Here is a 25,045-nt window from a genome sequence, read left to right on the forward strand (position 1 = left end):
GTTATGGTTTTTGTTTTTGTTTTGTTGCGTGCTGGTATGATAATCTTCGAGGTCCAATCAACGTAAAAAGATCTCCCTTAATGAAAACCCAAAAAGATCTACAAGTTGAGCTGTGCGTGAGCCACACACATATTGATCACTTGGTGACTTGTCTGGCTTCTGAAAATTGAGTTCTTTCTAGTGCCAATTATTATTATTTTTTTTGTTACTTTGTAAAAGAAAATTTTTAAATTCGAATTTTTTCAATAGAGTTGTTGAAACCCAAATAAAATGTTGATATTTTTATTTTTCCATTAGACCACTAAACATGTCATGCATTATTTAGTCCTTAATCATGAGCATCACTAGCTGAGCAGCCAATAACGCCGTCTAATCATGGGATTATTATTAAAAAGGCATATTTGTCGATTTGTCGTCTAAACTTGTATGGTGCTGTCAATTTTTCTCATAAACTTTAAGTTTAACCTATTACCCTCTTGAACTTTTATAATTACCCAATTTCCCCCTTAAATTTTAATTCTAGCCAATTACCCCCTGAACTTTTATAAATAGCTAATTTCCTTTCTCTGTTAGGTTTTAAAAGTTTACATCCAATTTTCCATCAATCTTGAACACGGAAACAACACATGACAACTATATGATAGCAAAAAGGATGAAAAATTGGATGGATGAAAAAATTGAATGAAGGTTTTTAAAATCTAATGCCAAGGGGGGAATTGGTTATTTATAAAAGTTTAGGGGGTAATCGGCTAAAATAAAAGTTCAAGAGGAAATTGACTAATTTAAAAAATTTAACGAGGTAATCAGCTAAAATTAAAGTTAAGAAAGAAAATTTACAGCTGCATACAAGTTCAGGAGGCAAATCAACAAAAATCTTTGATTAAAAATCCCATAATGTTGCTTCTTCCTCCATGTTCCCTAAAATTATCAATTCTGCAATCATCACCATTTACAACACCTGGCAAGACCTCACAACGAACAACATATTCAACTCCTGCACATTGTTTTTTTCTTTTTAAATAAAAGGGGATCAAACTCCCACTTTTATTAAACTATTAAAGAAGAAAAAGGTATCACAAAGATGGGAGAATAAAAAAATCTAATCCAGCAAAAGAAACTATGCTAATAAAATCATGAAAAGTGATAGCTGGGAAATCTTAAAAAAAATTCTTAAAATAAGCTGTATTTGCAAAAGGAGGACATAATCCCACCAATGAGAGCCGACATGTTCAGCTACATAATTAGCTAAAGAATCAATAATCTGATTGCTAAATACTCAACTCTTGCACATGAACATTTAATCTTTCATATGCAAGTTGCCCTCGCACCGCAGCACCTCGATGCAAGTTTTTTTTTTTTTTTTTTTTTTAACTTTCCGATGCGAGATAACTCTTCAAATCCTCACAAACATATATTTACGAGTGTGAGAAACTGAGAGTGGTAAAAGGAAGTAGTGGAGTCGAAAATTGTGCTAAGCTTACAGGAGAGCGCCCATAATTGGACATTGGGCTCCTGCGTAATTGAGAAGCTGAAAGATGTAGCACTTTTCGAACGATGAAGCATACTCCAATCTCGTTTAATACTAAATACTCTTAGCCACTTAAACTACGACCCGGACCCTGATTACTCGAGATTTGTGTGTCAGGGTAACAATAAAAAAATAAATAAATAAAAAAAACCGAAAAAAGAAGCATATGACATTAATAAAACGAAACCAGATTGGCTCCAAACTGTGAAAATAAACAAGTCTAAAACCATACAAATCAAATCAAGTACTGGATGATAATATCACTTTACCATAAACTAGAATGTATCCCTCTTTCTCTCACTCTATCCTCTCCTATTCGCCAGAATGCAAATAACGTCGGTATCGAGCTACAATCGATGCTGTGATGTTCATCTATGAAAGAATTTAGCAAAACCGGACGAATTATTGTCATTATAACGAACTAAGTTCCCTAACATGATAAGATGAAATGTAACATATAATAGAACATCTGTAAAAGTTTGCACTCTTTCTTCCCTAAATGATCGCCGCTAACTCTTCTTCAAGTGCGAATCTTTGAGTTGCTAAACGTTCTTCAGTCCAGCTTCACCGAAGAGAACAGGTAGTGCACGAACCAGAATGAAGAGAGGAACCCGACTGTGCCTGTGGCAAGCATGATCGCCACAACCATGAAGAGCGAATACCCCAAGTAAAGAGTTGCAGAGACAGGTCCACTCAGGCTCTTGAGATCAAACACAAGGTAGTTTATGGAGTACAGGAATATGTATATGGCAACCGAACCAGAAGCAAAGAATGACTTCCACCACCATTTCCAGTCCTCCACACAAAGATGCATGTAGGTTAGAACCAGAGATACCTCAGCACAAACCACAACGAGAAGGATCAATACGATCAAGAGAAACCCAAACACATAATAGACACGGCCCATCCAAATGCTGGACATGATAAAGAAGAGCTCAATGAATAGGGTGCCAAAGGGGAGAGTGCCAGCCCCAAGAACCAACAGCCAGGATGGGTATTTCTGTGCAGGGATTTCCCTGGGAATTTGATTGGTTCGAACTGGGTACTCGATGTGAGGTGCCTTGGCCCCAAGGTATCCACCAACAAGAGTAAGGGGAACGGAAATGCAGAACCACAGCAAAAGGAGAATCACAAAGATAGAAAATGGAATGGCTCCTGTGCTGTGACTACCCCACAATAGGAAATTCAAAGTAGTCAGAATCAAAAAGGCAATTCCGGGGAAGAAACAAGCAACCTTCCATGAGACCGAGACCCATCCCTTTTGATCTCCACAGCCAATTGTCCTCCAAAGACGAACAGCAACATAACCAGCTGCAACACCAAGGATCATAAAGAAAAACAGCATCCCTGTGATAAGTGTCCCACGAGAAGCAGGCGACATGAACCCTAGAGCAGCAAAGAGTATGGTCACCACTGCCATCCCAAGGATCTGAACCCCATCACCAACCATTATACACAACAGGGCAGGGTTGCTTGGAGCACGGAAAACATCCCCTACAACAAGCTTCCAGCCAGACAACTCCTCATTCATCTGTGCTTGAGCCTCTTTGTCAAGCTCTTCATAACGAGTTAGATCCCGCCGAACAGTTCTCAAAAAGATCACAAGGACAATACCAGCAAGGAAAGTAATCACCATCAGAGAATTGAGAATAGAGAACCAATGGACTTTGGCTCCCTCCATCTTCAGATAAGCATCCCACCGTGAGGGCCACTTGATGTCACTTTCCTCAAATTCAACCTCATAAGTGAATACAACTGACTGCTTTTCATTAATCGGCATTGCCACAGTGGTGGGATCACAAAGGATCTTAGCAGGGTACTTTTCATACATATTCAACTTCTTCACAGAATCCACATTGTGAACGAAACTGCAAGGTATCACCTCAAACCCAACAATGATATAACCGGGCTCATCTGAATCTGATTTAGCAATTGTTGGGATCACCTCCGCCCCCTCGCCAGTACCCATCACACGTGCTACATTGGGCTCTTCATACTTATGAACAAGCACCTTAAACTTCAAATGGTTAAACACGTAGTACACATCCTTAACCTTAATTCCCACAGGATACCCAGTCCACCGCAACAAAAATCCCTCCTTCTTGGTATATCGGATTGCAGGCAAATTATCAAGAATCAGATTGACCTGATACATCTCATCAATCCTCTTCTTCAAGAGACTGAACTGATCCGCCGACAACGGATCCGTCTGACACAAGAAGATCTCAGTCTCATTGGTATGCATCTTAAATCGATATGGAGAGCTCTCAATGCGGTCCCCCATGAGGAACTCACCGAGATTCTCGGCACTGTCCTTAACACCATCTGGGGGCTGACAAAAGGGGAGACTGTAATAGCTATAGGGTAGCTCGGTATCAATGGAAGTCAGAGAATTCACTTTCACCCCTAAGTTGTCCCCAACATGGTACTTGTGAGGGTAACTACCCGGAAGGTAAAACCCATATCCGGATTCAAAAATCAACAAAATGGTAAACACCCAGATCGTAAATCGACCAGAAACGTCCATTCTTCAATGTTTGAGTCAGATCTGGGAGAACCCAGAAGAGAAAATACGCAATAAAAACAAAAAATCAGCACATTTTCCATATGGGTTTTCGAATTCAACCAAAATTTCATCACAAAAGCTAATCAAAACTATTAACTTTCACAGCGCTCAAGATCTACAAAACAACCAAATAAACAGCAAAAGAACTAAAAATTCCATCTTTTTATTTACCCATATGAAGTGAGGAAGGATCTGCACTGACCTTTATTGGAGTGCCAGGCATGGACGACCTGGAGAGCGCGTTCTGAGAAGTGGAGCAGCAGAGCGAGATCTTGAAGCTCCGCAAATCTGATGGGTTTTTTGGGATTTTAGGAAGGAAGACGAGACAAATGCAAGGGAAGGGATTATGGGGTGCAAATTTTATATGGGTGGATTTTCTTCAGAAGAGTGCCAAACTTTTTCTTGACGGATCTCCGCTCTCCATTTGGATTTAAGTTGCCATTTTAATTAATTAAATTTATGTCATTTTCCTAGAATTGCCATTTTGCCTAATTTTTTCCTCGATGAGACTTTTACTTTTTCTTTGTTTTGTCACATTTATTTATTTGAGAACGTTGTTGTTAAGTCATTAACACACCCGTTAGTCAAAGTTTAGTTTGGTTTGAGGCACCATCATATTCAATTTAAGACTCTCTTATACGACTACGTATTTGAGTTTCGCTTAATCAACAAAGTCGCTTCTTTCTTTAAAAAAAAAAACATCAGTTAAAGAGCTTAGAAATCAAATAAAGAAGAAGGTAACATTGTTTTTGTTTTCCAAAAAAATTGCGAAAGAACAATTTAGAAAAAAAATAACTTACTTATACGATTTATATCTTTTGGTTAAAGTATGCACATAATTGAATAATTGACAAGAGGTTACATCATTTAGTGACTCGATTTGATATTTCTCTATTCATAAAGTTATGAGGTAAGTTCATTATACTTCGTCGCAACTTTCTTCAGTACATTAAACGATTTGAAATATACTCTCGATTGTTAGGTCCAATTTGAGACTTGTGGTAGAAAATAATTAAAGTTACTATAATATTACTTGATAGAAAGTAAATGATATTAGTAAATCATACTCGTGCGTGTTGATCACGAACAACGACTTTGATAAACTCCAATATTAAAATGGCCAAGAATCAAGCACTAGGATTGATGAGTTGGTCAATGGATTTGAGGTTGCCCGTCTAGCAGGTTACCATCTCTTCGGAAAAATAAAACTAATAGAATAATACATAACATATAATTGAACCCGTTTTCACGTTTACATAAAGAGAAGCGGTACGGAAACACCTAAAAATGGTGCTTTTCGTGGTTTCTTTGTCACATCATGTTTTTTATATAATGTTTTATAATATTAGTATGAGAATTGACGTTAAATGTAAAGTGACAAAGAGTTCATAAAAAGTCGGACTTTTTATGAATCTCCTTAGCATTTGCTAAACTACTAAGATCTACGAAACGAGGATTTGATAGAATGAGCCTTTACTAACTGGCCTAAACAAGAAAACGTAGTCATCTTCCATATTTTATACGTTCTGCTCTCCTATTGTGTCAAATTAAATGGTTGATGTTATTATTTCATGTGCACATCTCACGTGTTAATGGAATCCCAAATTTGGTGCCCCATATGATTGCTTGCAAGATAATTCAGCTGCAAATGGGTGGAAGAGTATTCCATGAACTACGGCTGTCAAAACCAGCCCCCGAAGAAGGAACCGGAAAAATACTTCCCGACCCGGTTTCGATATCCCTTCTTCGTGTCTCCTCATTTGTGGCACATTTACGTAATGATAATCGAAATCAAAACGCGAAACTGAATTCCGATTACAAATTAGTAAACGAGTCATTAGTGCATCACGAGAGAGAGAGAGAGAGAGAATGAACCAGGGATAGTAAAAGCCAGGGCAGAGAAATTCCTCTCAAGAAGAAGACATAAACCCCCACATGGTGGCTTTTGATGGTCACCATGCCACATGCTTTATTTTCAATGATAAAAATTGAAATGTACAGATCTATGGTGAATAAAAAACAACTCTTAAGTTAATATTGATGATAATACACATGCATATGCAGATTTAGAACAAGAAGAAGTAAGCAATTATAAATTAAAATTAAAATTAACTTAACCTGAGGCACCTAATCCCCTCGACTTCGGTAGCCTGACTGCAGCCAGAGGGTTGACAATGCCTTGTGAATCTTTCCCCAACCCCATGCCTTCAACAAAACCCATTTTCGCCATCATCTTCGATCCAAATCCTTTGGTATGCTTTTCGAAATATCCAACTCTTTCACTCTGAGTTTGAGAACTCTGAGCCTGAGATCCTCTTTTTACCGGGATATTCTTTGCTGGGGGTGTTTTACCGACTGGGATCTCAACGGGGGTGGAGAATTCCACACCCAAGCCAAGTGATTTAGGCCGTTGGATCACTTCGATGGGTGCAGCCATACCTTGTCCATCTTTTCCTAAGCCACCTTCGATGTATCCCATTTTAGCCAGCATTTTTGATCCAAAACCCTTAGTGTGTAGCTCAAAGGAACGATATTCAGTTGACTCAGCAGCAACCTTGTTTTTACTTGCTTCTATTGAGTCAACAGTTAAACTCTCAGCCGCTGATTGCATTACGCCACTTGACACAAATGATACTGGTGTATTAGCATATGAATCCATATTCCCACTGCCATGTTTGGCTGAGGTCTTCGGTGTCTTTCTTTGGCTGGATTGTTTAGATTCCGGTGTCCTAAAATCAATTCCTTTTCCAATGTTCCTTGGCCTGTTTTTGTCTCTACCAGGCTCAACAACAGAGAAATCAGCATCCTCCATGTCAGCTCCAATCAGCTGAAATATAGAAAACAATCACTGAATTTTGCTGCACATGCATACGTAGAGGATCGAAGTATATAGTGATTATATTTCAGAGAAGAACAAAGAAGACAACGAGAAGCACAAAATATGAAAAATGCAGAGCCAGACCATACGATACACTAATTGTAATTTGTAACCATGAAACGTGATTAACCTTTTCAAGACGAAGTCTATCACTTGCAGATGGCATGCCAGTGTGTTGTGTCTGCATCACTGTCACAAATCTGGGAAAGGAAAAAAAACATCAACTCCATGTTTTCTTTGCTTAACTATAATTCACGAAACAAAATTATTTACCTCTTCTTGCCAGATCCTTGGCAGGAACTCCTCAGGCGATACATTGCGGCTAATCGCTGAACCTAAAATATCCAAAAGCACTAACTATCAAAGAAAGGTTAACACTTGATGGACATGAAGTGACCACAGAAAGTGCAAAAGGTAAAACTATGAGGATCAAATAAGTTACAAACGGAAAATTGAAGAGATCAATCGAAATTCCATACCTGGGAACAATCCCGGGAATGCATAGGCTGAAAAGAAAACATATCTACTCCATCCAAAACAATTTGCTCCATTTTCTAAAATAGAAAAGAACAAAGCTGTCATATAGTCCAAATATAAAGCATTGCACGATATATCTTCCGTGAGTGTACCAGCACACAACTTCACACAAAACAACAAAGCAGTATACCAGATTTATTTGCTCAAGATCAACGCCTCGGCGCAGCATTCTCTCCTTACGCTTTACAGCCATCATTTCTTTACGATGTTTCTTTTTTGTCCCTGAATGGAAAGTCAGTTAGAAGTTAGAACAATAGATAGCATGAGCCAAAGGCATGAATGACAATCCACCTAAAAGAATAACAATATCATACAGGAATCCTGTTTTTGATAAACAGACAGTCCTCAGACATTTATTACCCCATGATATGTGGGCAAATTTGCCCATACAGTCATTCAAATTGAGATCCTAAGTTCATAACTATCCACTTCTCATCATACTCATCAAAGGATACTAGGGATACTAGAAACTATGGATATATGAGAAAGCTCATTTGCTTCCCCAACTGAAAAGAAAAAGCACTTAAAATGTAAAAAGTTTTTAATTGCTGAAATTCATTACGAACTTGGCTCTGCTGTATCACATCCCCTTCATGGAACAGACACATGTTAACCAAGTTAAACATATGCAAGCAGCTTATAAAGATAAAGATATCTTAGCAATCTTATACCAGGAAAATGTCTTGAGAATTTACTCCTTTGAGCTTCTGCAGGCCAAGACTGAGGAAACTTGGCAACAGGTTTCTTTTTGGAATAATTTCTTGTATCCTTTACAAGCATTAGGTCATCTATAGCCAAAGACCGAGCATGTCTTTCAGTCACATTGTATTTCTTTTGTGACTGGACCTTCTTCCTACCATACTCCCTAGATGCATCCTGAAGAGCAATTCCGCCCAACTTCTGCAAAGTCTCATCAAAACCCTTCCTCAAAGAGCTATTCTTATCCGGCTCATCCAAATCCTGTTCTACCAAAAATTTGGAACTTAAGATGTTGTAACTACCACCAATTCCCACTAAATAATCGTCTGCAACCTCGTCATCTACATCTGAATCACTATCAGACAAGTCTTCAGAGTCTTCACTTTCAGAGGATCCAAGTCGTTCTCCAGACTCAGAAGAGCCTGAGCTTCCTTCATACAGTGACTCTCCATTTTCATCTTCTTCACTTTCTTCATCAGAAATATCTTGGGTGTATAATCTCATGCCACCAACTGACAAAAAGCCTGAGTTCTTCTTGGGCGACAACATCTCTGTTGTCATCTCTTCAGCCATCTCATCATCGCCAACTTCACAATCCATCCCGTTATTGGCATCCATATGTTTCTCAGAAGATTGCAAGTTAAAACATGAATCTTCTGGCTCTTCCATTTGCTTTGAGGAATCTTCAACATCACTTGGGGTTTCCTCAAGTTCATCAGAGAACCCTAGCCCTCTATGAGAGCTTTCACCTAACACAAAACTTGAACCGTAGTGATAAGTAAATTCCACTTCATTGGGGCTTGACGGTTGTGTTTGGTCCCCATGAGCTAAAATTTGGGTATCCTTGTAATCAGCTAAAACCAAGGGGCACGACTCATACATATCTTTGCCTGCATCACCGCCATTGCGTAATTCTGAATAGAAACCCTCCTGTTCAAAACCAAAGCATATCCAAACTACATGAATGCAGAACCAACGCTCCTACTTAATTGTTAACAAAAAAAAGAATATCCAATGCATCAATAATTTCACATATTATCTCCGTACACATTCTCCAAAGTGACCAAAACAGAACCTCAAACATCTCGCCACATTTAACAAGTGCATATGTTATGCTTCAAACATTGCTTGCCACTGGCGGATGCATATAGGGACCCGGGGGGTCCCGGGACCCTTCAGAAGCCTAAAGAAACACTTGTGATCGACCATCGGGACCCTCCAACAATTTGGGCAGGTGCAGTGGAGAGGCTTGTTGCCTCCATGGATGTGCAGGCAGCAGTGCTTATAAAAAAGGAGAAGACGAGGTTTTTAATTTTGGTTTTAAAAGACCTAGCCAAAACGACAGCGTTTTTGAGCCAGGTCATTATAAAAAAATTTAAAATTAAAATATCTCTGTTTTCTCTGAGAACCCTAGTCTTTTCCAGTATCCCCAAATTATATTTAGGAACTCCTAGCCCCAATCGTCGCAACCTTCCAACTTTAAACCCAAGTTACCCTATTCCCCACCACCATTTGCCGTTCCACTACCTTTAGCTGCCTAATTTTAATTCTTCCAAATTCATATAAGTTTTTTAACCCTAGACTCTAGTCCGAAATCCCAATTAATAATATATATGTTACATTAACAAATTTTATCTTTGTAGAGTCACTAATTGCGTTATGTTGCTGAGGAGAATTTGTTGGTGTTATTACCTTTGAGATTATTCTTGATTTATTCAATGAACCAAATTCAATAGAAAATAGTGATACTGAACCAAATTAGTCTAATATTTTTTTTCGAACTTTTATGTTGGGACCCGCGATCTTGAAATCCTGGATCCACCACTGTCGCTTGCAAGGACTTAAATTAGCAATATACGAAAAACTTCCCCACGAACTAACTATTGTTCAAACAAAGAACAAAACTTTCGATGAACTATAATTTACATAAACAACAGCATGAGGAAAGTGTTAACTGCTTAAGCTTAGTCATATTTTATTCACTACAAGCACAAAATGCTAGTCACTAAAATTTCCACACAACCCAATCCATTCAAATAAATATTTTTTCGAAAAATCAATTTAAATCTCAGATCATACAGCTAAAAATGTATTTGGTACGACAAAATACGACAAAAAAAAAAAAAAGAAGACATTTTCTCTTTTATTGAAAAAATAAATATATCAGGAAGAAGCTTTTGAGCCAATAGGACATACCTGAAATTCAACAGAAGGGTATTGGTACCCTATAGCAGTAACATTAGATCTCCGAGAATCACTTTTCGACCCAGAAGCTGCTTTTGCTACAGATTTCGTCGCAGATTTGTTGCTCGAACTCGGATTTTTCCCTGAAATTCAAAATCCAACAAAAGTTTGAATTCTTCCAATAGGGAAACAATATCGGCTGTAATTGAATAAAAAATATCCACTTCAAATCTCAGTCTCCTTTATTTCCCCGGAAACCAAACAGAAAATTAGCAAACTACGATCGTTTGATAGTGATATAGGAACGACCTCGCTGAGCGGTTTAAAGGGATGACCAATCAGATAAAACGCCGCCCTCCACGAGCAGACCTCCTCGAAATTTGGATTTTGACGACGACGATGGCGATGCTCTTCTCCTACCGCTGCTCCAATTTAAGTTGCTGCTGTCGTTGCTGTTGGGTCTTCTTCTTCCTCTGCCTCCAGCCATGGCTGCGCTCTGAGCTTTTGCGCTGTTGCCGCCACACAGAGAAGGTCTGATGAAAATAATGAGAGTTTTGGATCTGCAGTCCAACGGACGCGTGCGGTTCTATCCCCACCGTTGAGGAGGATGAACCGGTCGGTGACTTCGTGGCTGCGACTGGTCTTTTCCTTTTTTTTTTTTTTTTTTTTTTAATCCTATCCACTCATCTTATTTTATTTCTCACATACACTTGATAATTTCTATTCGTTAATTTTCTTCGATTTATCCAATCCGACGGTCGAAAATTAAAAATGTACCTGAGAAGTAAAATGGATGTCTAGATATCATACCTTTTTTTTATTTTTTTTCCCTTCAGGAGGGAGGGTTGGAAGATGCAGTAGGAATATGCTTAGCTTCAGAATCTTAAGATGATGGACACGGTGGCCCAAACTCAAATAGTTCAAACATTGACCCAAGCCCAAACTTAAGTGGTCCAAAAAGTGATTCGAGCCCAAAAACAGTTTGCGAACTATGTTTGGAGTTAGGGTTTTAGGGCCTGCACTGAACTTCCGATGCGTCCGAGTTGCACCCCTACAAGTTATTATCTCTTCCACATGGCATTGTGAAGCCCACCTGGGCTTTTTCTTTGGTGTGATGTATGGTGTGATAAATGATATGTGTATGTCATGTCAGTTAATAAGTTTATTTCATTGAATTTAGAAGTCTACTATGGTCTATATGTATATATATTTTTTTCATTTATAAATGAGATGACTTATGTCACATCCCGGTCTGAGCGGGATCACTTTCCGGACCCAACTCCACCGTAGCACTATATTGTCCGCTTTAGGCTCCCAGCATACCCTCACGGTTTTGTTTCTGGGAACTCACACGAGAACTTCCCAATAGGTCACCCATCATGGGAGTGCTCTCGCGTGCTACTCGCTTAACTTCGAAGTTCCAATGGAACCCGAAGCCAGTGAGCTCCCAAAAGGCCTCGTTCTAGGTAGGGATGAGAATATACATATAAGGATCACTCTCCTGGGTGATATGGGATGTCACAATCCACCCCCCTTAGGGGCCCGACGTCCTCGTCGGTACACATCCGGGCAAGGATTGGCTCTGATACCAAATTGTCACATCCGGGCCCGGGCAGGACCACTTCCCGGGCCCGACTCCATCGTAGCACGATATTGTCCGCTTTGGGTCCCTAGCACACCCTCACGGTTTTGTTCTGGGAACTCACATGAGAACTTCCCAGTGGGTCACCCATCATGGAAGTGCCCTTGCGCGCTACTCGCTTAACTTCGGAGTTTCGATAGAACCCGAAGCCAGTGAGCTCCTAAAAGGCCTCGTGCTAGGTAGGGATGAGAATATACATATAAGGATCACTTCCCTGAGCGATGTGGGATGTCACATCTTAGGTTTCATTCTCGTTACAAGCGGGTCAAATCAAATTATTGTGGCTTACTCGTTTTGTGACTTAGCCCAAGTGTCACCATCCTCTTAGTGTAAATATATCATTGCACTAATTAAAAAAAAAAACAAAAATTCAGAAAAATTAAGATATATGATTTGGAATGTCCCCATTAGATATTTGATTAAATTAGGATATATATAAAGGAATGATCAAGCTCACCAATATGATCATGCTGTGATAATTCCCCTTTTGAGTGGTGAAGTGGACCACTGCCTAGCTGGAGTACCTAAGAAAATTTGGTACTTGGGAAGGTGGAACTTAATAAAGATTATATATATTGAAGGTCTTACCAATAATCATCAGTTGGTTGCACATATAGTGGTTAGCGTTTGAGGGTTGTTTGATTGAATCTTTTTCTTGGCTGGCTTTGGTTGCCATTTAATGGTGCAAAGTTTTAATTAATATTTATAAGCAAATGCAGTTGGAAGAAAAGGAAAAGAACCTCCCATGAATTAAATAGATGCGACCACAGGCGGGCATGCATTGGCCATATACGTGTATAAATTTGGTAGAATTGGTACATATTAGCTTATATTTTGCCTACTTTATTAACTGGAAAGCTTTTTCCCTAGGCGTGACTAGTTGTGCAACTGGAATCTGCATGTTGACTATGCGGATTTAGGATAGGGGAAGGACTTGCATGCATGCATTTTTCTGGATGATATATAGAAGATGACCAATGACAAAGCTATGAATTTTTGGGGGAGGGGTGAAATATAAAAAGGTAAGAGGTCGCAGAAATGTAGACAACTAAATCTCTTTAGATATATAGTAGACAATATTAATGTCGATAATAATTTATCAATACAAACAAATTACAATTGTTATTGGCAACATTTCATGTTATGAAAACGTCGCATAATAGGCTCATTATCAATAAAAGCAAAAATATATCTCTCAATTTAAATAACCATGCTATCCTTCAACCATTGATCTCCCATTTTATTATGCAACGGTGTTTTCACAACAGTTATAGTAGAAAATACTCTTTTCACTGAAGCAGTTGCAACCGGTAACACCAAAACCAATGTAAAAAACTTGTACACTAACTTATAGTTTTCACAACTCTTGAAATTCACCAAAAATATCACTATTTTTTTTTAATGATGAAAAAGTACTATGCATCTTCATAATTGCTTATGAGGTGAAATCTAGTTTCACCACATTACAAAGTCCCAAAAGATACGAGTTTAGTCAGCCACGTGGGTTTAATTTTAAACCAGAATGCTATCTGGTTCTTCATATTCTTATCAATCTCGACTTCTCCGGAAAGCTTAGCTTCCCTCTGTTTTCCCTATAAAAAATCATTGAAAATTTGTAACTTTCTTTTTGCTATTCGATTTGACAAAAGGTTTTCGCCTACAGATTTAGTGAGTCGAGCCAAACAAGTTTAGGTAAAGGATTTGGACATGCAATCAGGTTTGGAATTTTATTTTTTTAATTCGGGATTTTATACAAACTAGACTTTAATCTCATGTTTCAAGTGTTCTTGACTTCAATCGTGTCATTTAGAGGTTCAATCAAGATGAAAAAGCCAGCTTGGAGGAATTCAGGTAAGCTATAAGCTTATATATCGTTGTTGCCAAGTTTTGGATAGGAATTCAGGTAAGCTATGAAAGCCTTTGAAGCTGGGCAGTGGCTTGGCTTGAGGGTTGGAACTTGGAGGGGAACGGCGAAGGCGCGAAGAGGGAATCTAGGCAGTGGCTTGAAGGTTGGCTTATCTTCTTGAGCTAGTTCGTGGGGGCTCCAATAAGGTTAATTTGGACGAGTGGTCCCCATATGTCAATCTTATTTATTTATGTTTTTCAATGAATACAAATGACATCGTTCTACTTAAGGGGGTTTTCTTTTTTTTCTACGTCCAACACAACGCCGTTTGGCTTGGGTTTTCAGAAAATTGAATTGCCGCAAGTAGTGCCTGAGCAACAGCAGCAAAAAACAGGGGTTCATTTCCGGTGAGAAGAGGGGCGGATACTTACTCCTGGACTTCATTTCCGGCGAGGGGAGGGGCGGTCACCACTCCTTGCCCCTATATTTGTGTTATTAGTTTAAAACGTCTGGATATATCTTGTTACATATCAATTTTCTTTTAGGGTGGGGGAATTTTCTGGTGTAACTGCGTTTAGTATATGTAATACACAAATATAAGTATATTCACTAATTCTATATTCCAATATAAACTATTTAGGCTTGTTTGATTTTATTGTTTTCAGTCATGTGAGCTTGCATACGGATTATGCAAGATTTTGTTGAAGTGAGTTATTTTAGCAGTTTGTGCGACTTTTGTCTGTTTTAGTTGACATTTTTGAAATTGTTGTTTTTTTAAAATCATGTTGATATTTGTGTATTGTACATGTTTTTTATATGTATTTTTTCAAGGAATATCAATAATTTGATAAATTATAAATTCCACATATATGTATATATATATATATATTATATTATGATACGTAAATTAGTAACACTGTATAATATTATTACGACATATGAGTTTGTAACACGCCGTAACCCTAGTATATGTATCACAACTACGTGAATCTCCGTTCTGCAAGTCCAACATAGCATGTAGCTGTAGGTATGGTATGCATGCCCAATTACTCTCTCTGCCTTTCTTTTTTCTCCACCCCTTCAGTAAATTGCATTTACTATTTCCTGCTAAGATCGTCAATCGTGATGCTTTGACATCACCTTTCCAATGCTCACATGGGTAGCTTAGAGTCTCACATGATAGTGCAGAAGTATCCGTCCATTTGTTGCTGCATGCAACTTGGTTCCCAGACCCGATCCCAAATGCTATTTTCCTTTTGACATCAGAAAATCTTAACCGTTGATTATTATTTCTTTAATTTAGCTAATATAAATATTCATTTTGCATCTTTAATTAGTTCTTAATCCCAAGCAACAATACAATACTTTAGCCGGTGTTGGTGTTGAATCCAAAGGAATCAAAGTGCATGCATGTGCTTTAATTTTCTACAAGCATCCTTTTTCTTTTCTTTTTCTTTTTCCATGTTTTGGTCAACAATTTTTACAAGCATAGTACATACATTAGAATTGTTTAAGAAAGATCGCGTAATATTATAATTCACTCACATTACTGTACATTTGCTTATAATTTGTTGTTTACTCATATTATAACATGCGAATTAATTAATATAACAAATTTTTCTAGACATACTCCCATTTCAACGTAATGCATGTGTCAAATTCAAGCCACAAAATTTCTCATTAACACAAGTAAGTCAATAGTTCCACGAAAGTTGATCTTTCGTCTTGAGAAGTAATGTAGATAGCTACTTACTCCCACAAATTGCCAAAAAATTGGTTTTTAGCATGATTGGTGAACAAGATATTTTATAGGATCAACACCATTCTAGCAATACGGCAGCAATATATAGAATACCAAACACATACACAAACAAGTACACAGATAAATAATTGCTAAGCTAATCCTCGCCTCACGCCTCACATATATGCTGAGTTTGGGTTTAGGGTGACCTAATTAGAATTTTAGTTTTTCAAAGTGTGTATAATCACATTACCACATGATGTTAGTAGAGAATCATTTGAGTCTGCTTAAGTGCATATACGTTCATAAACATTTATAGCATAAACAAGGTGAAACTGTAATTAAAATCCCAAGTACTAGGTACTTTTGAGTAATGACACATGCTTTTTCAGAAAACACTTATATGAACGTACCTTCAATTTTGTTGCTAACTGCATACATAAGTAACTTTGGTTATCTAAAAGTATCTTCAAAGGAAGAGCCAAAAAATTCATATAAGCAATAACAGTAAAAAAGGCAGCAATTAAGATAAGCAGACTCAAATGAGTCCACATCAGCAATTACAATCATGAAAAGTAAATAGTGTAATAAATAATAATTTAAATTTAACATATAGGGTAAAGAACACTATTTAAAAAAAAAAAAAAAAGAAGATAAATGAGCCACACAAGCCTTCAAATGTAAATTTTGTTTAAAATTTGATTTTTTCTTTGGAGATGATCTAAAGTATTTTAACGGCTTAACCCTTCCCAAAGAACTAACAATACACACTAATTCACGCGCTATGATATACATAAGCAATATAATTGATACTAATTCATAATTAGATACACGTGTTTTTTATTATCATATATGTCTTATAATACAAGTAGACTAATAACACCATATAACGGGGAACTCAGTTACACCTAACTAATTTAGAGTATCTAATTAATTTCTTGTTAGTAACTTCACTCCCCAATTTCTCTCCCACCTCGTACCTAAATTTCAACTCAAACAGGCCCACATGGAGAAGTGCATGCCAAAAATTAACTCAGACTATGACCAACCCACAACACACGGCTTGAACGCTTGATTTACTGCCGCATATGCTCATGCATCACGGAAATACATCATCTCCGGATCTTTTTCATCAAAGCTATCAAATCAAATTATTCGGATCTTTAAAATTTGATTGAACGGCTAAAAATAGAACCAATTTTTATAAGTCATAATAATTTTATTCGTTGTACCAAATTTCAAATGTCCAGGTCACTTGATTTGGTGGCTTTGGTGGAAGAGATCTGAAGTTCCATACATCACACCCAGCAACCCAGGTAGGAGCTAACCGATGAGAGATTCTTTAGTGTAACCGGTACACGGGATATTATACCACGTATTACCATACAAATGGTGGGATATGTGTACTAAAAATTAATAACTTAAAAAATAAAATTTCTTACATTTCTATTAAAACACTTGGTATACCACTTATGTTCCCATTACAATGAAAAATTTCGCCTAGCCGACAATCAACTGCTCTCCCCCTTTTGTCTTTTTCACCCCTATCCCGTTGTTCTTCACTAGATAACTACCAACAACCCCTTTTCCTATAAATTGCCCCCGTTGCCTCTAAACTTTATTTCTGGACCTGCAACACGTATTCAATACGAATCAATCAACGGATCGCATGGCCGCTGCAGGAGCTGCCGCGGACGGGCTGTTCCGGTGCGTGTACGAGGGTTGCATATCGGGGTCGGATATCGGAGTGGAACGGCGCCCGTACCACCGCAACTGCGGGTGTGCCCTACACAACAAGTCACGTAACAAGCAATGCACCCACGGAGGGCCTAAGAGTAAGAAAGTGTCGTATCCGCTGAGGCGGGCTTGGAGCGAAGGGAACTTGGCTTTGGTGGCTTCCGCCGGTTCTTCCGTGCACTCCTCGCCGTCTTCCTCGCCGGCTCAGCACAACCACGCGGTCGGGAGGGCACATCATCGGCGGCAGTCGCATCAACATTTGGATACCTTGTGTGATGAGGATGAGGAGGATGAGGAGGATGAGATTGTTTTCTTCAAGGTTTGATGTACGTTTGTGATTTGATCATTACAATATGTATATTTACTTTGTTTGATCAATTATTATGGGATAATCAAGTTTTGTAATTAAATCTAATTTTGAGGATATTCAGAGAGGTTTCGTAATATATGAGATATTAAGAACTTGATCTCGTATTTTTGGTCAAGTTCTGTTTTGAAATCACTAAACAGAGTACTGGGTTCTAATTTGTTTCTACCCAGCTTTGTCAATTTCATTCTAAATTTGCATTTTTAGACTGCAAATTTGAAATCGTGTCCTTTCAAAACCCAATTTGGGGATCTAGCTAGATTTCTGAGTTGAGCTAAGAGCTGTCTTTTACATTGATGAAATCAACGTGTGAACGAGTGAGATTAAAATATAACATAACAAGGTCATGTGTTTTTGTTGGAGGTATCATACTGATAATGTAATCGGGGTAACCCTTCTCAAAATTAATATTTCATTAGAGTTGGTGCCAAAAACGTATAGTTAATTTTTTGTTTTCTTACATGTAACGAGTCATTCAATTCAACAAATAAATCATAAGTGATCATATTTGAATATGTGCACAATTGTGACTTGCAAATAAACCTATTTCCAAAGTTTTCTGGTGACTTGAAAATAAAACTTTTTCAAATATTTCCGGAGTTTTTTATTTTTTTTACATGTAACGAGTTATTTAATTCAACAAATAAATCATAAGTGATCATATTTGAATATGTGCACAACTGTGACTTGCAAATAAACCTATTTCCAGAGTTTTCTGGTGACTTGAAAATAAAACTTCTTCAGATTTTTCTAGAATTTTTTGTTTTCTTATATGTAACGAGTCATTCAATTCAACAAATAAATCATAAGTCATCATATTTGAATATATGCTCAATTGTGAATCGCAAATAAACCTATTTCCAGAGTTTTCTGGTGACTTGAAAATAAAACTTTTTCAGATTTTTCTGGAGATTCCTGGATCTAAGATTAAATAATGCATAGGAATTGGAGAGCCGTTAACATAACGAAAGAGTAAACCCTGCAATCATCAGCCTTTGAGTGTACGTGTTTAATTGCCAAATAGTCAATAAAACCAATAAAATACAATGCAAACACGGAAACACCACCACACGTATATAAGGTATTGTAGGCTGGATGGGCTGTTTAGTCGGCTGCCACCGCCATGTTCAACGGTTCGAAAGACAACTTGTGTTAATATATTATAACAAAAAGAGGAAAAAGAAAACGAACAAACAGAAGAAATGACACACAAAGTGAAATGCCATCCATGTTCTCATGTCCCTCCGTCTGTGTGCTTCCCAACCTGTCATTTTCAAATATTAATTAGAGAGAGAAAAGAATTTGTACTTTTTTTCTAGCGGTTAAATTAAATAAATCGATTAATCGAAAGAGATTTGAGGCACATAAATAAGAAATTGTCCGATGAATGAGGCATTTCTCAACTCACTGTTTTCAAGTTCAATCAACTATCTAAAATTTTTAGTGTACGTAGTTTAAAATCATTGGTCTAAAAATTCTTGTTTAAGCATTAGGTAGCTGGTCATTATTCATATTAATTCTAAGAGTTTGAAAATTAGGAAAAGACGCCTAGGCACCTATCTAGACTCGTCTATCTATCCGTTTAAGTCGCAACTCTCACTTAGACAAAAAATAAAAAACCTTCATTTTGCATTTTATTTTTTTTTAATTTGTAAGAGACTTGTTTTTATTTATTTTTTTAACAAATGATATTATCTACACTACAAGGAAGGGGTTGGCCTTAACTTCACAATGGGCTAACAATAATGTGGTTCAAATTTGCCTTTGGCGAGAATCGAATCTAAAACCTCTCACTTGCAAGTGAAGAGAAATATCACTAAACGATAGTATTAAGTGACAATTGTAAGAGACTTGTTAAATAGTTGAATGAACATATTATATGCTTGTTACCCATATTTTCATTATGTTATAATATTTTATCATCAGTATGTCATTTATTTTGCAATTTATGTATTCTAATATAATTATGTATTTCTTAAGTAAAAGCAGACATTTATTTATACGATATATAATAAATTTTCTCATGACTGCCTAGGCTCCTGACTAGCCACCTAGGCACTAGGTCTCCGGTCACCACTCGACTAGCGCCTAACGTTTTTTATAACTTTGTTATAATAATAAAATTAAAAAAATCGAAAGAACAAAGGGGGAATTTAGATATTATTTTCCATTAGAAAATGTTATCTTTTTCTTGTCGAATGAATATAAGTATTACAAATATTCACTGTCGACAATGGAGATGGCTATCGCATAAGAACATGGCAGAGAGAGACAGAGAGCTAGTTTTGTGGTGGTACACACTGCACACTCCAAATGAGACAAGAAGTTACAACAAAATAAAAGTATCTCCTCCAATTGCAGGGGTCATTCTTTCTTGTTACATCAGTATATTTTTTTGTTTAGTATAGCATTTATGACATAACTGATGCATATGCCTGATAGTAGCCAAGTCTTTCAACCAGCTCAACCAAGAAAAGTGTACATTGTTAATTTGTTAATACAAAGTACAAAATACAAGCTGCCGATATGCGTGCCTTGGTTCCAAAGCTCACAGCACCTGCTAAAACAAGACTCAAAGTAGGGCTACGAGGAAACATATCATAGACAAAAGCGTCAAATATGAGAATTTACACAAAGAGGTGGAGAAACACAAAAGGTCTACCAAACTTTATGTTTAAATTTTGTTTCATTTTGCTCGTGTGCGTCTCCCGTGAAGGCGTGAATAAGATCAGTTCAAACATGATTTACGGGTGAAACAAGTTTCGATGTTTTACAATAACCTCTCGACTTTTTGTGGTGAAACAAGGGGGATCAAAGCCCAAGTGAAAACTAAGCAAAAGAAATAATCAGCCCACTGGCTTAAGACAAAATGGTCCGTGGCCTTGAGACACCCACCGTATATCACCAAAAGAACTTCGAAAGCATGTGAGATATTTGCCGGTTACCACAAAAAAGTAAAACATAGAAATATCCGGGTTTGAATGAGAAAATTTTAAATTATTAAGAAATTTAAAATAATAGAAATTGAGATGATGAAATTTTATTTTCTAGAATTTGCGAATTTTTTTGTTTAGTTAATATAAAAGAACAACATAATTATACACAAAATTTAATGTGTGTATAGAGTCATTAGTATATAAATGAGAGATAGTGGTTAGGAAATGTCCTAGTAGTGGTGGTGGAGATGGCGGTGATGACAGTGGGTGGTGGCGGTGGCAACGATGGGGGAGACAACAATATATGGTAGCGACGACAGTCGTGATGGTGATAATGATGGTGGATGGTGGCAGCGGCAAAGGCGGGGGATACGGTAGTGTGTGGTGGTGGCAGTAGCCGTGATGGTGCACTGTTTTAGAAATTTTTACCTAAGCGCTAGGCGGCTGGCTACTGCCTTGATTAAGCTCTAGGCATTTGAAAATTAAGGGAGGGCGCCTAAACTCGCATAGCCTGCCTAGATCGGCCTAGGCAGCCGCTTAAGTTGCGACTTTCACTTGGACATAAAATAAATCACTTTCGCTTTGCATTTTATTTCTTTCAATAAATTGTAAAAGACTTGGTGAATAGTTGGATGAACAGTCATTACATGTTTGCCGGATGAACACTTATTATATGTTTGTTCTTCATGTTTTGAATATGTCTTAATACTTTATAATCTATAAATCATTCTATTTTGTAAATCGTATATCCCTATACGATTATGTAATTTTTAAATATAAAAAACACTTGTTTATACAATGTATTTACTTAAATCTGTCTGATCAGCCTAAGGCCCCGTCTTGACCTCGCCTAGTCCCCTAGACACTAGACCCCAGCTCACTGCCCAACTAGTGCCTATCGTCTTTTAGAACCTTATGATAGTGATAATGATGGTGGGTAGTGGTGACAAGTGGAGGTGGTAGCCACTTATCGTTGAGTTTTCTTTAGATTTCTTATTTTTAAAATCTCACTCATTGAAATTTGAAAATGACAATTATTTACAGGGAATTTGAAATTGGGAATTAGAGGTCTCAAATCACAAGTTTTTTTTACACAAAAATTCTAAATTTCATCTTTATGAATTCAAACAAGGAAATTGGTGAATGTTTATAAATTTTGACTTTTATTCAAATTCCAATTTTATTTCCATCATCCAAACATAATAGAAAATGTTAACGGGACCACATATTGATACTATATTGATGTATCATATGATGTGGTAATTGATATGTGCATGCCATGTCAATTAATAAGTTTTTTTTCATTCAATTTGGTTATATGTATCACTCACCACATCATATAATATAATAATATAATATAAATATGTGATCTCCCTAGTATTATTCAAATCCTAACTAGACCTTGATGGTGAAATAAATACATATGCCCCTTATATTAGACCAATTAATGCACAAGTCATAGCTTGCAAGTTGTTGTAGAATGGGTGTACGAGACTGAAGACACAACTTTCGCCAACTAATTTAAAATTGGGTTACTTATGAAACTATTAACTAATGAAAAACTATCAAATTTGAAGTCAACCTTAATCAAAGGATGGGGAAATTATGAGATAACCCGTTTCGAAATTTACGGAATAAAAAGAGTATTTTTGTAATTTCATTAATTTTGGAATGCTTGTTTTGAAATGGGTTGTTTTTAAACCTTAATTGGTGTGATAAGGGGCCCACCTTCTATTTTGTTTCTCCCGGTTCCCCTTTTCTTTTTCTGCCACGTGGTAGCTCCCGCACCCCCATCACCTCACTTTCTCTCACCCGAGTCACTCTCTCAGAGCACTTCCAGTGTAGGAGCCCTTCCCTCTGGCTATTCACTATTTAATCCACCTCATGAACAGTAATTACCATTAATAAACAGTAATCACCTTTTGTATCTCCACCGTTGCACTTGAATAGCCCCGGTAATTGGTAATAAAATATTATTATTTTATTTATTTATAAAATAATTTTATTTGCAATCCAATCCCAATTGGCAGCTCCTCTCTCGTCCCTCCCTCCCTCTGTCTCATTCACTTTCCCAAATCCAATCCCAATTCGTTTTCTCAAGAATACAAAGAGGAGATTTTCTTTGCAAATTTGTGTGAGCTTTGAGAGGATGAAGCCTATGGAGGAAGTTGTGGAGGAAAAAGAAGTTAAGCCTTTGACCGCCGAGCAATTGGAGCTGTACGAATCGCAGTCCGAGTCCGAGTCCAAATCCGACGACAGCGTAGACGAAGAAGAGGAGGACGTCGATGAGGACGACGACGCGGATGAGGGCGAAGAGGACGACGATGACGAAGAAGAGGACGACGATGACGAAGAAGAGGACGACGACGTCAGCCCACGTCAGACAGCCCTCGGGCGCTCGGGCTGGCAGGAATCCACCGGCCTGGAGCTCGGGCCTGCTTGGGCTCGCTCGCCAGCCAACGCTGGACTTCCTCCCTCTGGCAATCAGGCACTGTTCCGCAGCCTGTCCCTCGAGCAGTTGCTCCCGCTGGAGCTGCTCTCAGCTCTCTCATTCTCGGATCCCTCTCTCTCTCACATCTCTCTACACCCACCCATCTCTACCCTCCTTGGAGATCCGCACCCAGACACCCATACACTATCCCCTCTGATAAACCACGACATCAACACCATCACCTGGACCTTATCTCTCCCTTTCCCCCGTCCTTGTGAAACACCGGGACACCCACATCACACCCAGGTTTAGTGAGCCGTGGAGTCGAGCTCGAATCTTTGGCCGATTCCATCCATATCACGACAATCAAAGGTAAAGAACCTTCCCTCTCACCTCCACCTTCAATTTGATGGTTAAATCGTACCTTATAGTGTTGGTTTGCCGTTGACCGGAGCACGGAAGGCTCCGACTTCTTTCCCCGGCGAGAAACCAATCAAGGCCTTCGGGCCTAGAACTTTTGGGCTGGGCTGTCAAGCTCAAGGCCCGTTGAAATTAAACCCAAAAACCTAAAAGGATCAGACCTTCGAGCCATATGGAACTTGTGCCCTGGGCCCGTGGAATTAGAGCCCAACCCAACCCATTTATTTAATTAATTTAATTTAATTTATTTTCTAAAACCCTTACCTTGGGTCGAGCTTTCAAGCCCATACCCTTTGACCCATAAACCTGGGACCCTAGGCCCTTGGGCCTCCGACCCGAGTGCCTCAAGCCTAATACCCTTTAAACCTTAAAACCCATTGGACCCAAACCTTTTAGGCCCAACTTGGTTGAATCAAACCTTTTGACCTGGTTGGCTTGACCCGACCTTGACCCGTTGACTCGGTCTGACAATTGATCCGTCAACGTTGACAATTGACTTTGACTTTGACCGGTATTTTTGTTGACTTTTTTTCGGGTTTCGTCCGGGACCCCTCCTAAGTTAATTTCGACATCCTGAACTCGTTTATGATGTTCGTTTTTCGAAATTCAATCATTTGAGTATAGTTTTGTTAATTGTACCCTTTATGTGCTTAGGTGGAATTATTAGCGGCAATTCTGTCATTTCTATTTCGTACGGCTCTACGACGATAGAGTATCCATAAGTGGACACCTTCTAAAATGCATGTTTTAATAGTAGAAATGCATACCCGGATGACTTGATCTGACCTGGACCCGTTGATCCGGTCTGATAGTTGACCCGTCAACGTTGACAATTGACTTTGACTTTGACCGGTCAACGGTCAACGTTGATTTTTTTCAAGTTTCGTGTGGGACCTTTCTTAGCCTAATTTCGACGTCCTGGACTCGTTTATGATGTCCGTTATCCAAAATTCAATCATTTAAGTATAGTTTTGTTAATTGTATCCTTTATGTGCTTAGGTGCAATTATTAGCGACGATTCTGTCATTCCTATTTCGTACGGCTCTATGACGACGGAGTATCCATGAATGGACCCCTTTCTAAAATGCATGTTTTAATAGTAGAAATGCATACATGAAAAACATGATTTAATGATTACGTTTTGTGAAACATTTTATAAGTAAGTTGGATTTACACTTATTGATTATCATGCTATACTATGAATATTTTGGAATACTATATTTTATCGAACTAATGTTCTTTATAGTGTATATGATGGATGACTATATACTATTTATAAACATGTTTTCTTTACACTTCTTTATAGTATATATGATGGATGACTATATGCTGTGAAGATGATTTTGAGATACATGTACTCATGCTTTGGGAAAGACTATATTCAATATTTTTGTGCGTATCTAGTGGTCACTGTTCTGCCTACAGGCGATGATACTTATATTGACTTCGGCCGGGCATAGGTTGGAGCCTATTTGGCAAATGATACTTATATTAGCTTTGGCCGGGAGTAGGTTGGTGCCCGTTTGGCAAAGG

At 38.0% G+C, this 25,045-nt stretch overlaps 3 protein-coding genes across 3 annotated transcripts; 1 reads left to right on the forward strand and 2 right to left on the reverse strand.

The window, feature by feature from the left end:
- Nucleotides 1–1,680: 1,680 nt before the first annotated feature.
- Nucleotides 1,681–4,497, reverse strand: LOC137733398 (transmembrane 9 superfamily member 11). Its single transcript, XM_068472553.1, has 2 exons — nucleotides 4,297–4,497; nucleotides 1,681–4,076 (listed from the first exon to the last, which is right to left on the reverse strand). The coding sequence occupies exon 2, from the start codon at nucleotides 4,053–4,055 to the stop codon at nucleotides 2,082–2,084; it is 1,974 nt and encodes a 657-aa protein (XP_068328654.1). The 5' UTR covers nucleotides 4,056–4,076; nucleotides 4,297–4,497; the 3' UTR covers nucleotides 1,681–2,081.
- A 1,603-nt stretch (nucleotides 4,498–6,100) lies between these two features.
- On the reverse strand, nucleotides 6,101–10,879 carry LOC137739452 (uncharacterized). The gene is made up of 9 exons (XM_068479063.1): nucleotides 10,762–10,879; nucleotides 10,702–10,716; nucleotides 10,405–10,535; nucleotides 8,181–9,138; nucleotides 7,640–7,731; nucleotides 7,452–7,526; nucleotides 7,246–7,307; nucleotides 7,103–7,172; nucleotides 6,101–6,921 (listed from the first exon to the last, which is right to left on the reverse strand). Exons 1-9 carry the CDS (start codon nucleotides 10,877–10,879, stop codon nucleotides 6,208–6,210), a joined length of 2,235 nt encoding a protein of 744 aa, XP_068335164.1. The 3' UTR covers nucleotides 6,101–6,207.
- A 6,411-nt stretch (nucleotides 10,880–17,290) lies between these two features.
- Nucleotides 17,291–17,683, forward strand: LOC137739537 (uncharacterized). The gene has a single exon (XM_068479184.1). The coding sequence runs from the start codon at nucleotides 17,291–17,293 to the stop codon at nucleotides 17,681–17,683; it is 393 nt and encodes a 130-aa protein (XP_068335285.1).
- Nucleotides 17,684–25,045: the final 7,362 nt, after the last annotated feature.

Source organism: Pyrus communis, chromosome 1 (genome assembly GCF_963583255.1).
Source record: "Pyrus communis chromosome 1, drPyrComm1.1, whole genome shotgun sequence".
NCBI lineage: Eukaryota > Viridiplantae > Streptophyta > Magnoliopsida > Rosales > Rosaceae > Pyrus > Pyrus communis.